At 38.7% G+C, this 16245-nt stretch overlaps 2 protein-coding genes across 2 annotated transcripts in view; one reads left to right on the top strand and one right to left on the bottom strand.

Moving 5' to 3' along the window:
- The window catches only part of rbp2b (retinol binding protein 2b, cellular), a 232898-nt gene that overhangs the window by 169119 nt on the left and 47534 nt on the right, over positions 1-16245 (bottom strand). The window lies entirely within an intron of this gene.
- clstn2a (calsyntenin 2a) overlaps positions 1-16245 on the top strand; it is a 165767-nt gene that overhangs the window by 141044 nt on the left and 8478 nt on the right. Inside the window, exons 10-11 of the mRNA XM_074650901.1 lie at positions 6078-6240; positions 15371-15537. Of these exons, the coding sequence (XP_074507002.1) occupies positions 6078-6240; positions 15371-15537 (330 nt within the window). The remainder of the gene's footprint in view (positions 1-6077; positions 6241-15370; positions 15538-16245) is intronic.

Genomic DNA, 16245 nt, shown 5'->3' with positions numbered 1-16245 from the left:
AAAAGTAATTAAAAGTGTATATTAATTGAAAAGGGTCTCTTAGATGCAACACATATAAAAGTGTGTTCTTTGAACCCTTTCAATCCTAAAATGATCTCAAGATACAGCATATTTAGGAAGCAAGATTAAAAAACCTTGACTTCTCTCTAATTTCTCATATGTTTCCGAGCATCTTCTCTTTTTTTGCTGTCCTCAGCTTGTTCAATGGAAGTTTTTAATCTTTGTCTAAGTTCAGTGATCCTGCCCCCCGCAGGGAGGCTGGGCATAGTTAGCTGAACATCTGCTTCATTAGGGTGCAAATCTTCACTGTACTGTAGCATTCTGAGCAATAAAAGGAAGAAAGATAAAGGGTTTTCATTGAAGGAAATGTTGACATTTTCCACAACAAAAATATCTTTATCCGACAAATAGGTAGAGATAGACAACGTTGGTAGTTGGAGAGCAAAAATTATCACTAACCTCTCACTGTGAGTGCATCATGTGACGCAAAAATATTCTATTTTTGGTGTTGGAAAACAGCAATTTAATTTGAATAGAAGTCCAAAATGGAGTGAAGAAATGTATTTTAAAATGCATCTACATTAGCAGGGGCATGGCCTCAGCGTCTCTCTGCCTCTGCTGCTGTTTCTCTCTCTCTGTTGTGGGACTCCTCTGGTGATTGTATTCATCCTAAGCAGGCATGCAACCTGCTTGGGGACCAGCTCATTACTGTGTTTCAGCATTCATTGTCTTGACTCTTGTTACGCTGTTGCAGAGCAAAAATACTTTCAAGCTTCCTCTGACTAAAGTGCCTTCAGACAGGCAGTGTGAATACAAACATGCCTCAGCAGCAGAGAGAGTACTGCTGATGGTATCTACTAATGATGTGTGTCTGTGTGTTTGTGTGTATTTGTAAGTGTGCAAGTATGATTTCTCAAGTATAGACAGCAACATAAACAAATTGAGTGCTCAATTGGATTCAGGGTTTTTCTTAATTACAGTAGCCACATACATTATGTGAACCTAAATGATTGACACTCAGTAAAGTTCATGTTTAACAAGATGACTTGTGTTCTTGCCATCAATGTTTTATTATTTACACGTTATTGCATGTTAAATGAAAACACACACAGCAATTATATTCATTGTCTGTGCTTTCCATGCAATAAAGTCTAAAGTCTCGTATACTGAAAGCTCCTGGTAAGGATTTTCGTACATGCAGTCACCATGCATGCGTTTCTAAACAAGCACATAGACATAGAGGACGTTGTTTGTTCATGCCCTCTATTTATGTCTTTCAGTCCAGCACCCTCTCCATCAGTTATTACACTAATAGACAGACAGAGAGGAAGAATGGGAGAGCACAAGATAAGAGAACAAGGGTGAAACAATCAGTCTCACTGTGTGAGAGAAATAATGTAACCCGGTTTGTTGCTGTCATATCTCCATACCCTAGCAACAGGAAAATGTGTCTTGTTGTTTTTCTGGAATTGGGGCTTTATAAGCTTTTTTTTTTGTTGCCATTTCCCAAAGGTTTTTTGTTGCCATGCTAGCTGCATAGCTCTATGGATAGCAGTGTCGGTCCACCTCTTTGGTCCAGACTGAAATATCTCAACAACTATTGGATGGATTGCCATGAAATCTGGTACAGACATTCATGGTCCACAGAGGATGAATCATACCGAATAAGGCTGGGTATCAGTACTCGACCAAAACAACTCATTACCAAGTAGTATCGAAATTTCTCCAGTCAAACAATACCTGTAATCAATCCCTTTTGTTGTCCAAAATTATTATTCGTATGGTTTTGCTTGCAGCCAATCACCGCAAGCGTTGCAACGTGTGATTGGCCCACTATAGTAGCAACTACAACCCATACTGAACATGGAGATGTCTGTATGGGTGCCGTGCAGTGTGGGTAACATTATACCTGCTAAACATCTGCACGTCTGCATTTCATTGCACTCGTGTTACTATTTAGCTCTACAGTAGCCTCACAGAGCTGCTAGCATAGATGCAGGGTTGCCAGGTCTGTGTGACAAAACCAGCCCATAACCAGTCCAATACCAAAACTCCAGATATGCCCCTGCCAAACCATATACACTGCTTCTAAATCCAACAGCATTGCTATCATGGTCAAATGTGTTGTAATACCTACAAAGTTACACCATAAATGTTTAGTGTGTCAGCATTAAAAGCAGTTTTCCCTAAACAGTTATTTCACTTAGGTCTTAATATGGTCTTGTGTAATTAGATATAGTATATTATCATAAATAAAATATATCTCTTCCCTTTCCCCGCTTCCTCCCTGCCTGTACAACATTAATTTAGCCTTATTTTTTTTCCTTCATATGCATTTACTGTAGTTAGTAATGCAGTGTCTTATTTAAACTACACCTAATCATGTTGGTTCATTATATTTTAATCATATTATGGTAAATACATGTGTAAATAGGTTATGTATTTAACATTTTTGTTTACCTTATTTCAACTGATACACCTTATCCTGTTAATTCACAACAGTTTAATAATATACTCTAATACATATTTGTGTAAATAGGCATATTTACTGATCTTTGCTATCATCCCCAGCCGCACGTTCTATCCATTCTTTAATTTTGTTTTCACTTTCCCATTTTTTTGTATATTTCTTACCGTATTTTGCCCACTTACCGGGCGTCATTTCTCTCCGTAGTTGACTTGTTTGCTTTGATAGCAGAGTAGGATCGAGAGAGAAAAAATTTCAATCCCAATATAGGTAATTTCATATCTCGATAACCTTATATATTACTATATAGCACATTTTATGGTAATTCAAAAAAATAAATAGTTTATATTAAATAACCACCAAGTAAAGCATATTTTTGTATTCTTCTGTGTGAATTAAATAATTGACAAATGAAACCTGGCAACACTGCCCGGATAAACTCTTTGTCTTGTTTCACACATGATGGTATGAATTTTTATCAGATTTGTTTTGTTTTTCTTTTTATCTCTAGCAGCATTATTGTAAGCCTAAAAAAGATGGCAGGAAAAATGTCAGGGTTAACCGAGAGAGCTGTAATTATGATTGTCAAAGTCCAGTAAGTTTAAAAAGATCAGATGCCTCTTGCAATTCTACTTTTTCAGTGTCTATCTTTTTCAGCGACCTCCACAGGCAGTCAGCCAGTCAGTGGCTAAATGAAAGTGGCAATTGCTTCTGCCTGTCTAGTCCAGTACATGTACAAATCCTGAATGTGTGCTGATGAAACTAAAACACACTGTCATTGCTTGGAATCATTCAATCTGTGTACAGTACAGGAATCTCTGATACTGAATTGGTATCACACCAGACCATTGTAGCTACAGCCAGATGAAACTGGGCCTTGAGGTTCATATTTACTTGTTGCCATATAAGGAAGCAATCCATAGAAAAGCATAGTAAGTAAGCATATTTATCTTGGTATGTGCTGAGAGATGTGATACTGTGTGGTGGGAGGGGTCTCTAGGCTATCCAAATCCGGACTTTCTGTCCCTTCACTCTTGTAAAGGGACTCTACTTTCTAAATTGAACATCCCTGGAGATTACTGGTTGCTCCAGGACAGATCTCAACCCCATTAGTTCATATCACAGCTTCAATAAACTACCAATGTGTGTTGTGTGTGTGGCAACTGAGCCTTAAAAAAGAAATCTAACCAAATGAAAATCTATCTGAGTGTTGTATCCTTTCCTGCTGTTTCTCTCTGTGTGCATCTCAAATTAGAAGATATTCTCCTCTCCGGTGCAAATAGATTGATAGTTTGCTGTTAATTCAACCGAATCCTTCACACCAGAGTGATTACAGAATAACAGATGTAATGGCCATAAGAGGAGGCGCACAATAATGTGAGGAATCCTTTAAGACTTCGCCAAGTTGCCAAAGACTTTAAAACTGTAAATATCACTTTAAAAGGAAGTTCACTTGCAGTTTAAGTAGTTTAAGTTGTGATTCAGATAACAGGCACTGATGTGTTGTTGCTTTCAGGACCCCATGCAGTGTTGTATGTGTCAAATAGGTGAAAGCAGCACTTACGTCTATGTAGCCATTTCACAGCATACATTTCACTAAAACATAATATGAAATGAATCTTCGCAGCACCCGGGGTGCTTCAAGTGTAATCGTTTCCATCTTACATTCATCCATTTTCTTTACCTGTTAATGCTATTCAGGGTGTCAGTGGACTGGAGCCAAGCAAGGCACACCTTGGGCTGGCCACCAGTCAGTCACAAGGCAAACGCTGCATTCATGTCATATCGCGCTTACCATAATTACCAGTTAATTTACTGTAGCTATTTACTCACTTGTCAATGCCACTCATGTCAACGTCTAAGTCATAAATACTGAAACTGGAAAGCTTATTCAATTAAGCACTTAATAAGAAGAAAAGAAGTTCCTGAAAAGGCAAACAGATAAGCCAAGATGTATGGACAATGTTCTATATTAGCGATGCACAGTGTTTTTAACCCTTAAGTTGGGGACACACCAACCCGACATCCGAAAACTAGCGGCGACGAAGGTCTCCTGTTGCGTCGCCTCACGTCACCTTTGTTTTGGTCGACAAGTTGCACTCGAACACACCGCAAAGACGACAGCCGATGGCCAGTTAGCACGTACGTTCTGCGCCTGCGTGAGAGGATATAACTCTCCATGCAAGCAGGTGGCGGTAGTCTGTATTCGTCATTCAAAAAAGGAAACCGGAAGACCGAGGACTGCGGATATACAAGGCGTTGTTGTGATACATACATGAAACAAAGCGGCATTTGCCGACCATTTTCACACCACTCTCACTCCCCACTTAGCTTCATTCCAGATGGCCATGTCGCTGTGAAAATATCCGTGTGTTGGAATGATCAGATGGAATGAAGATGAGAAATAAGAAGAGCCTTCTGTGTTTTTCCTCTTGAATTTACTCGTTGGCTTGCTTTCCTCACTTCCATTTCTCTTCTCGTGCACGGATTCGTTAAAGCTTGATTCAACATGCTGAATCGACGAAAAAACTAAGCCGCAAACTGTCCAGCGGCTGACCGTCGGCTTGGTGTGTCAGGGCCTTTACACAACCATCCGGAGTTGTCCCGTCATGAGAACGCTCTTAAGTCATAGACCCCGGAATCATTAAAGGGGAACAACGCACATTTTCAAAATGCATACAGTATTAGAAAGTCCAAAAAATACTGGTAAACACGAACAACTCTCTCCCAAATCCAAAAACTAGAATGCTAAAACTCAAACTTGTGCTGTTATAGTGTATAAAGTGTGGAGCTGTAAACAATTCAGCTGCAACAATTTGTCAATCAACAGAAACTTAATCGTCAACTATTTCTGACAATTATTTCATCGTTTCAGTCATTTTTCACTCTAAATTGCCAAAATTTCACTGTTTCCAGCTTCTCAAATGTGGGGATTTGCAGAAACAAAACAAATATTGTGTTATCTTGGGCTCTGGGAAATTCTAATGTGCATTTTTCACTAATTTCTGAAATTTTATTGATAAAACAATTAATTGATTAATCAAGGAAGTGGTCTGCAGGTTAATCAATAAAGAAAACAACCATTAGTTGTAGCCCTAAAGCCATGCAAGCAAAGTAGCAGATGTGTTTTAACATATTGTAGTGGCCCAGGTAGGTGGAAAATTTAAAAATGTTTGTGATGGCTAATAAAAGTGGCGTGGCACTCGGGTCCTCCACAGCCGTGTTTGTCTCTCATCGCATGCTTTTAATGAAGAGCTCATTAGACAGAAACCTCATTAGCTATCTGACGACAGGGAGCAAATGATTCAGAGAAGAGGAAGGAATTTGTTTCTCTTTCATTAAAGGTAGAAAGCTGGGGAGCATTCATGGATGCATGCTTGGAGTAAACATCATCTTAATACCAGCATCCCTATAAACATAATCCTCCACGGAAAAATGCTCCTAACCTAAATAAGACCCCAAAAATTAGATGAATTTGCCAGAGTTATGTATTTTTAAAACTGCCCTATTTTCGTGTATGTGCAAACCGGGAATATTTTCTTATTTGAATGCATGAAGTGGACACATAGCAGAAAGTACGGTAACATCATAACCTCTCTCTCCTTTACAGATCTGTGACAAGGAATGGCACTATTATGTGATCAATGTGGAATTTCCTGCAGTGACACTATTCGTGGATGGTGTGACCTATGAACCCTACCTGGTGACGGATGACTGGCCGATCCACACCGCAAAGATTGATACTCAGCTGACTGTGGGCGCCTGCTGGCAAGGTCAGTGTGTGTGTGTGTGTGTGTGTGTGTTTGTGTGTGTGTGTGTGTGTGTGTCTTTCTGAAATTCACAGTAGCTTTAGAGCGATGCAGAAATGTGTCCAAGGCATTAAAGAAGCTGAAACCAGGCAGGGATGGGATACAACTGCTATTAAATTGTGTTGTTTGGATTGTTTACAGCTATACTATATAATCTGACAGTTGCTTTATATGCAGCAGCCTTTTCAGCTTGAGGTTATGGTTTTTATTTCCTCCACATAAAATGAAGAAATTAGTTATTTATAGGCCTATTTTTACAAAACGGAACCACACCAGTACAGGAAAAATCTTTATTGTTTCATTTAAAAGAACTGTCGATCGCTCTTATACGTAATTGGTTTATGAATGCATATTGATAGTTATATCTGCTTTAGTATTGTGAATGCTTGTTGTGAAAACAAATAAACAAAGGGGTAAAATGAAAAAAAGAAAACATGAAATGAGGGAATGAGCATTGAAGCTATTCTGGTGGCTTTCAAAGACGCTTTGTTTTTAATTAGGGCCTAATTTGCTCCTTTTATCTGTTTTTAAGTGTGATTTTTCTTTTTCTTTTTTCTTTTGGTGGTTTTGTGTAAATATACAATTATACTTTTACTTTTTAATTTGACAATATAACTTGTAACTAATTTGTATCACTACAAAAAAATAAAGCATTGGATTTAGACCTATCCAAGTATTTCGATCAGAAACTGGAACAGAACTGAGAACAGATCAGACAATTAATGCATAAAGTGTAATGAAATATAATGTTATAATAATTCATAATTTTTTATAATTTTTCTTAACACAAGAGATCCACCATTGACCCTTTTTTGTCTTTTCTAGGGGGGTACAGTGGATCTTTAGAGGGAGACAGCAGGTCAACAGTAGATGTCTCATAGAAGTGGTGTACATCATCTGAAAGCTGGGAGATGCAGCTCAGCACTTTGTGTCAAATTGTTCTAGTCAAAAAAACATTAATGAATTAATGAATTATTTAGAATACATTGCGAAGGTGCAAAATGGAAGTTGATGGTCATTTCCATGCTCTATTATGTGTCATAAGTTGTTTGCAATTTTTGGGTTGATACCATTTGTTACACAGATTTGGTGCTAAATTTTAACCATTTTTTACCAATCGAGAATTGATTTAAAAGGATCAATAATCCCTCAGAAATACCACATTAAGATCTTGAGAAACACCATAGAAAAAGCCATGCTGTGATTTGGTATCAAAAACTTGTATGCAAAAAACTGCATGGTTTTTGCCCCAAACTGCATGTGATTATCAAAAACGTGGGCATGTCTGTAAAGGGGAGACTCGTGGGTATCCATAGAACCCATTTGTATTCACATATCTTGAGGTCAGAGGTCATGGGACCCCTTTGAAAATGGCCAAGCCAGTTTCCCCGCTACAGCCTCTTAAAGACAGTAATGTCAGCCGGCGATCCCACTGGTCTCAGAGGTTACATGCAAAGGGAAACAACCTGGAAAAGGATGGCAACATACAGTATGGCAAACAGAGAAATAGCATCAACAAAAAGGCGCAGCAGCCAAAAGATATTGAAAATTAGATTTGAAGCACAAACAGTGGGAGAGAGAGAGGAAGCAGGAGACTTTCTGTAAAGATAATTAAAGAGATTAAAATGTATGCCCTGGGGCTGCAAGTATTTCTTCTTTGAAATGGAGAGGCACGAGCGGAGTGGGTATTAAACAGGAAATTCTGCGTGTCAGTTCCAGCGGCAGGGAATGAGAGCGAGCAGTGATCACATTGGAATGAATAAGAGCTACCCTGCTGCCATGTTTATGACTTGAATAATTATACAAAAGCGCTTTACAAGAGGGCAGAATGAGACAGGAGTGATCCGTTCTGCAGCTCGCCTAAATCACGCTCATAACACTCACCAGCATCATCCAAAGCTTCAATCCTGATGGCATTTTGGTTGCCATTTAAATTTCTTTTCATCCTGTGCCTGATTGCAATTTTCTTTTTGTCGTCATCACTTTCTTGCTCGCTCCATACAGGCCTCTCTTTCTGCCTCTTTCCATGAATCTCTGATTGTGAGAGAAAGCCCTGAAGGAAGGATTAGCTAGAGTGAATGGAGGACAACTTTGCCAGCTATTACATCCCAATGAAGCTGCTTTAAGCTTCACTAAGCCGCAACTGATAACTTTGCAGGCCATTAGCGAGCAAGATTGCCTTTCAGAGTCTCTCATTTCTCCATCCCCTTTACCCCACAATCAACAACATAATGATGAGACATGTAGAATGAAAGGCATTCAGACTGTATTTTCACTGCCCTGAAAGCAAAAAAGAAGATGTGTCCCCATACAAGGTTAACAAGAAATTGTTTGGTTGTTGTTGTTTTTTTAGACAGTTTTCAGTAGAAACAAGCTGTTTGGATGGGAAATGTGTGTCTGCCATCTCATTTTATGCACAACAGGAAAGTGGGTGTGATATTTCAAAGCAACCTCCACAGTACAGCATACAAATACTTATCTTACGAAGCACAGAGTAGGCTTCAAGAGCCTGGGGTAGTTATGAAAGGCATCAGTCAACATATATCATCAGTAAGATTTAAATAATTTGCACGCTGTGCAGCTATTTCAGCATGCTTTAACAACAGTGAAATGAGGAGTCACATTTAAAGCTTCAGGAGGCAGAATGTTTTGGCATCATTGGGCAAAAATTACATAATAACCTTTCAGCATATTGTAATTCAAGAGTTCTGAGAGAAAACTAGACTTCTGCACCTCCTCATGGCTCTGTTTTTAGACTTTAAAAAATCTAACCCGTTACAGGAGACTTTGGCCAATCACAGGTCATTTCAGAGAGAGAGCGTTCCTATTGGCTGTGCTCAAGCTGGTGGGCGGTGCTTGATATTTCCTCCACTGATCTCAACATGGCTGCCGGGTCACAAACTTTCCCATTTTACAGCTAAACAGTACACTACAAGATGATTCTGAAAACATTTGAGGCGAGAAATAGGCATTACAGTAACAGAATATTGATTCATATTTGATCAGCGGTGCCTAGTTTGACATTTTGGTCGGAGTTAGCAAGTGATTGACAGCTGCTCAGAGATGGCAGACTCCAGCTCGGCTCCGATTGGTTGTCTTCCTCCGGTCTGTAAAATCTTGCAGATGCCATTAGGACACTGGAGGACACAAAGGCACATGTTTTTTTTTCAGATTATCTATCTCATGCACTACTGTCAGGATAAAGTGACCGTTTTATAAAAATAACTTTTTTTAATCATATTTGCTCCAATTCTACCTTCTTCAGCTTTAAAGAGCTATTCAATGTAAATTAGCACTGATTGCTTACTTACAAAAGATCATAGTTGTTAACGCTTTATGTTATATGTATGTATGTGTATAAATGTGTATGCAAGATCTGCCGCGCAACATGTAATGTGTCCTCTTCCTCTATTTCCATCCTTTCATTCATTTCTCTCTTTTATGAATGTATAAAAACACTTAACCCTTCAACGTTGCATTTGCCAGAGAGAGGAAGAAAGAGACTAGAAGGCAGAATAATGATGAATATTTCTACATGTGGAGAGAAAAGGAGGTGATGGAAAATGTTGTCACTCTGCCCCTACTCACACCTACTGTCGTAACAAAAACAGTACTTATGTCTGTTCAAATCATTCATGGGCACGTATAAAGAAGTAAGAATAAGAAAGCCTATAATAAGTGTGATATTCTTAGTTCTTGCAGTTTCTGGTTGTGCAATTTAACTCTGAAGGACACAGAGGAAGTGAAAAGTCAAATTGTTAGTTATTACTAGCTTTGTTATTTAAAAATCACAAAGATCTTTCGAGTCACCTGTAGTTATTTTATGTTTGAAATTTGACATTAGACATCAGGTGGGTATGCTACAATCTTAACACAGAAATAGCCTCAATGTTCCAACAACATCTTTTGCTTCAGCTGGAAAAAAGCACACATAATAGAACATTTTCTTGTGACAAATGAAGGTTTAGACACACTATTTTTTGCATTGTGTCAATATGCTCTGGTCGTGATCTAAATGTGAAATATTCTCCATGAAGTAAAATAGCAAGAATGCTTCAAGGTGTGACCTTTTGAACTTTGTGAAATGGGGTTGATAAATACAAGAAATGACTGACAGCCGTTATGTTATACCTGTTTGTTTTTGGTCTCGAGGCTAAGCTGACCCTGCGTACATACGCAGAACAAGTACAGGCCAGTCAAAAAGCTCTTGGGCTGATTTGATACTGAAGTTGGCAACAAAGATAATCGATGCCGAGTACCGATCCAGTTGTAGTCTTTAATTAATAAGCTGCATGCCTCGCTGTGTGGAAGTGGCTGGGATAATTCTTTTATGTGTAAGAAAGACAACATCAGGATTGACTTAAACATTGCTTTCAATTGCTCTCAACAAAATGTAACAAATAAATACATAAATATAAATTTAGTGAATTGTTATTTATTATTAAAATAATAAAACAACTCCAACAACTTGGTAAAAATGTTCAAAACTAACAGGAATTACAATTCAGCTATAAACCGTTTTAATGCAGTAACAAATTGGTCAAAACTTTAACAGGAATTAAAATTAAAGTGTATAATGTATATAAACAGAGAATTGAATTTAATAGATCGTCCCTGTTGTCAGATATCTGATCCAGCTATTTGAGTCAGTATCGTCCCGATATACCGATCCGGTATCGGTATCGGTATCGGTATCGGTGCATCCCTAGATAAGATAAGTTTTGTCTAACTTCCAACTACCACCCAGCTTGTTGGTGATTCTGAGTTTGTTGAGTGATGTCTGCTGTTTGAAAGCATACCAGATGCTGTAATGTTGTTTACATGGTTATTGCAAATCATATGCTGTTGCTCCTAATAGTTCTTGGAGAACATGGACTGCATCCTAAAATTGCACCATTGTTCATCAGCATCGGTGTCCACCCTCTGCACCAGCAGGAGATAAACATATGACAAAGTGGACTGGTGCTCTGATTAAAAGGAGTCTAAGGCAACAAAAATACCAACAATCTGTATCAATGACAAGTTACTAAAGTTACTTTATTAACATGTAAATATTGTAGTGTAGACAGCCTAACTTTCCCTCTATAGATAGTAAAAACTAATTATTATAAGACTATAAGATTGTAGGAGAACTACTGTATCACCTCACTGTTTGTAAAATGTGCACCATAGGTCTCCTGTTACCTAGCATGCTGAAGGCAGTTGTTTGGTGTCTCTGTGACAGTATCTTCTCTCTCAGCTCTACATGTAAACACACCCCGGTGTGATTCACACTGACAGATCTGAGAGAATAGCTGCCTCCAGCCCCGTGCTGGCTGGCTGGTACTGTAGCTGCTGTTCGCAATAATATCTGCTGTTACTGTCTACCGCTCCCCCGAGCCTCGCTGTACAGAGTAGTTCAGCACAGCAGAGGAGGAGAACATCCAGGCTGTGTTACAGTAAGTGGGCTAGTAACCTCAGAAAACAAAATGATTTAGTCATCTTTCAGGCAATGAAGAACATACTGTATATTCAGTATGACAGTAGGGGATTTTGCTGCAGCATGTTGAAATGTGGTTCAGCCAGGAGTATAAACAATGATGTTAATGGAAATATGTTTGACAAAGAACCTGGAATAAATTTACATAAGCCATGCCTGCTTATTAGTTATGAATGGGAATATTACACATGAATCAAAACTACAATATAGTGAATGTTTCATACCTACTTTTAAAATGCGTGGGTGTTTGCTATGGTTTACTGTAGAAGTCAAAGACTGTATATACTGTAGGAAGTAGTGCACATAGCCACCGTGACATGACCCATTGGTTTGTGGACTACCATTTTGAAGCCTAGAGTTCGGCATTTTGGCCATCGCTATTTTGGTTTTTGGCCTTCGCCATCTTGATTTTGTTTGTACCAAGAAGTGACACGAGAGGGTGGAGCTAAGTACAACCGAAAGTTAAATGAGGCATTTTTAGGCGACAAAATATTATAATTAACTTCCATGAACTGAAAACACACTGTGAAAGAGTTCAAGTTGTAAGACCAAAACACGGAAAACATTGTGGTAGCGACCTGTCAATGGTCTATTTGACTCTAAATGGGACCATAATTTACTAAATGAACATCATGCTGTATTGAAGAAGACTTGAAACTAGTGATTGAGACCATAAACTCATGTTTACAATGTTTACTGAGGTAATAAATCAATTGAGAAGCAGGATAATTTTCTCATAGACTTCTATACAATCAGACTTCTTTTTGCAACCAGAGGAGTCGCCCCCAGCTGGCTATTAGAAATAATGCAAGTTAAAGTCCACTTCCACATTGGCTGTACTTTTCAGACCCAGAGGGTGGCGCCTGGTAGAAGTTTTGTTTTGTTTTCGTCATTTTCAACAGAAAACATAAAATTACCACTTTGTTGCTGTTGTTGATTGTTAACAAACAGAATAATTTTAATTCTCCTCGAAGGCTGTTATCAGTTTGATAACATCACCAAACACTTTTCTGTGCATTTTTTCTGTAAAATTTAAATTTATATTTTTGCTTGATTTGATTATTATTATTATTATTATGATCCAAAACCAATAATATTGTAAAGAGATTCTTTTCAAAATGTAATATTTCAGTTAACAGAAAAGCACAATATACAGTAGATTATTTAAATTATTAGACATTTGTATTTGCCATTGACTGATACAGAATAGAAATAAATATAGGCATAGATCTGTGGCTGAGATACATTCAATTCTTGTGTTAATTGCATTATGGAGACTTGACCTGACTTGACCACCATTTACTTCGTCAAAATACATAAGTCATAGCTGACAACTGGAAGTATTTTGTGTTAAGTGGACTAGACCTTTATGATTTGGTGGAAATGACACACTTCATCAGAAGTGGTGAAATTGCGCCGCAGGCCAGAGCTGGCCATTTGTCTACAGGACAGTCTGGTGCTGTGTATGAAAAAACTCTTAAGAAGATGTCAGAGCTTGACTGAATTTGTGATGGAGCTGACCCCACAGAGTGCAGGGAACACTGTGAGCCGATGTGCGGGCTTGCCGTAGAGCTACCATTTATTTTGCATGAAAGGTTGTATTTCTTTCACTCTCTGTGGCAGCTGCAAAACAATTCAGGTCAAGCACGCGTTTGAGTATTGCAGACTATCTTATATTTGTTTAATGCCACCTATTCTTAGGTTTTTGTCTTTATTAAACAATCGTTGCCAATTGCTCCCATAACATAATGAGTGTGGGTGTATTCCTACAGAAGACAAAATCCTAAAATGTGATTATGAGCGTTTCTTTCTTCATTTGTAGTTGGAAGTTATAGGGTATATAGTGGTTCATTGTCAACAGTTTAAAACAGTTTAACATTCCCACCCTAAAATATGTTAATGAAAACTCCATTACACATTAGAAAACTGTGAAAACACATCTGGAAAAACTCAAGGCAGCTTTTCTGTTGTACAAGAAACAAACTAAGGCAATTTAAAATAATCAACAGATTATATTACACCCTATCATAGTCAAATAAAATGGGCATAAGTGATGACAGTAAATGTATAAAATGTGGTGCTGCTGAAGGTGCTACATTTGTAGTGGGACTGCAATAGAAATAACAAACTTTGTTTTGGCATAACAAAAAAAGCGATGATCCACACTGATATACAGTAGCCGTTCCACTCACCACGATCTTGTATACTGTGAGATTTGCATAACTTCAGCAGAATATCTTCAAAGAATAAAAAGATCTTTCTCTTGTTATGTTTGGTCACAAAGACGGTAATCATGAAAAACTGGATTGCTTTAAATACACCATCTCAGAAAGAATGGATCACTGAAGCAATAGAAATGATTAAGTTGGAAAAGGTAGCTCTCAGACTACAAAATAATGAGACAGAATATGCTGAAACAAAAAGTTCTTAATGTCACTATTTAAAAAAAAAAAAATCAAGGGAGGAGAGAAAAAAAATTAGAATGAAGGGAAAGAAAACTGATTTAAACTAATAATTGTCCTCTTTTTTCTGTCAGTGCTGTTCTACAGTATTACCACAGCATGTTACCTGTGCAGTAAGATGAAAGTACAATGAAAATTGAAGGAAAGTAATTATGTTTAGGACTGATATTGTTTGAGCGGTGCATTGGTATAGGGTTGGTTTAGATTTGTATATTGGTCTGGAGGGGGTTTGAAACGGTAGAATACATTTGTATGTTGATTACTTGTGTGTCTTTTGTTTGTATATTGTGAGTCAAAAAAAAGAGTCAGTCTCAACGTGATTCAATTACATTTATGTCTTGTCTGAACTCGTGTCAGAGTTGTTTTGCATGCTTATTTTCGTACCTCCTTTGTAAACGTAGGGAAAATAGCCTCTAAATTCTTTATAGCTTGCTATCCACTGGGTCTTGTAAGCTTTTTTCTGAAGCAGATTCACAGATGTTATTTTTGAAAAATATGTGCTTTTCCCTTGGAAACATGTATAATACATGTTGTTGTGTCTTTTATACTGCAAAGGATCAGTAAAAACAGGTTTGAACCCAAAAACTTGACTCTGAGACCGGGCTTGTAAAATAAAAACAAGTTTACTCAAGGTCAGAAAAACAAGCAAAAGTCAAAACCAGGAGGCAAATTGATCCAATAGGGGATCAGGCTAGAGAGTGCATAAGGCAGGCAGAGAAAATGGCTGGAACGCTAAAGGCAGGAGCACAGCAGACGATCTGGCGGGGAATTAATGGACGTGGGCCAGTTTATATGCTACTGGGCTAATGGGGAAGTGGGAGCAGGTGGGTGGGGAAGGTTAGGTGATGGGGAATGGAGGGAACACAGCGGTTACTGCAGGGCAGGTGGGAGTGGTAGGATCTGAAAGGACGGGAGAGTTAGTACATGGCGGGGGAAAAAATAGCAGACGAGGAAAATGTGAGGGAATTGGCTGACATTGTGACATACCCAATCTGTATCTATCTATCCAACTGACCTTTTTTCCCCCACTTCTCCTCCGCTCCTTTCCACGTCTGTCCTTAACCCTGTCATATCTCACTTCTCCTCCGCTCCTTTCCACTTCTGTCATATCTCACTTCTCCTGTGGTTCTCTCCTCTGTCGCTCTCCCATTAGGTGGTGAGGTGGGGACCCCAAGGTTCACCCAGTATTTCCATGGCAGCCTGTCAGGTCTGACAATCCGACCGGGACGCATTGAAACCCAGAAGGTCATTTCCTGTTTGCAGGCCTGCAAAGAAGGCCTTGATATTAACTCCCTTGAAAGCCTCGCTAAGGACATCAAGGTGCGTAGAAACACACACACACACACACACACACACGCAGACACACACACACACACACACACACACACACACTTCCCTGTACTTCTATCTTTATGAGGACACTCATTGACATAATACATTGCCTAGACCCTTACCCCAAACTCGGAACCCATCAGCTACCGGTGTAGCCAGTGGATATCCAGGTCAAGACTTCCTTTTCCGTGTGCTGCTCATTGTCCACACTCCGATTAGCAACTTGAGATACGAGACTGGAATTGAGAGATGACGTATACAACCGGATTATTTCACAAGTAGCCAGTTTACAAGCTAATTTTAAACCAATAAAAAGCTAAATCATCATTTTGGGCAATGCGTTCCGGCTTTTTTGCTCTCCACACCGACAGTTCACCTGCACTCAACCAAAGCCTGCTCGAACATGATTGGTCCATACTACTCAGACCACAAATGGAAACCAGAACACTTCCGTTACCAAAATCTTGTCCCATTGCCTACAGATTCTACATGTGAATGCAGAATATGTTTATGGAGATTACCCATAACCTAACCCTAACCTAAACCTAATTCTAACAAGAACCTTAAAACCAAGTCTGAACCCTTAAACAGGCCTTTGAAGAAGTTAGAACCAAAAACCAAAACGTCCTCACTTTGAAGGTCCCCAGAAAGATAGATGTACAAATACACACACAAACACATACTCCACACTTTCAG

This window comes from Sebastes fasciatus, chromosome 11, assembly GCF_043250625.1.
Source record: "Sebastes fasciatus isolate fSebFas1 chromosome 11, fSebFas1.pri, whole genome shotgun sequence".
Classification (NCBI taxonomy): Eukaryota; Metazoa; Chordata; class Actinopteri; order Perciformes; family Sebastidae; genus Sebastes; species Sebastes fasciatus.
Note: the sequence above shows the minus strand (reverse complement) of the source record. Positions and strands in the feature narration are given on the sequence as shown.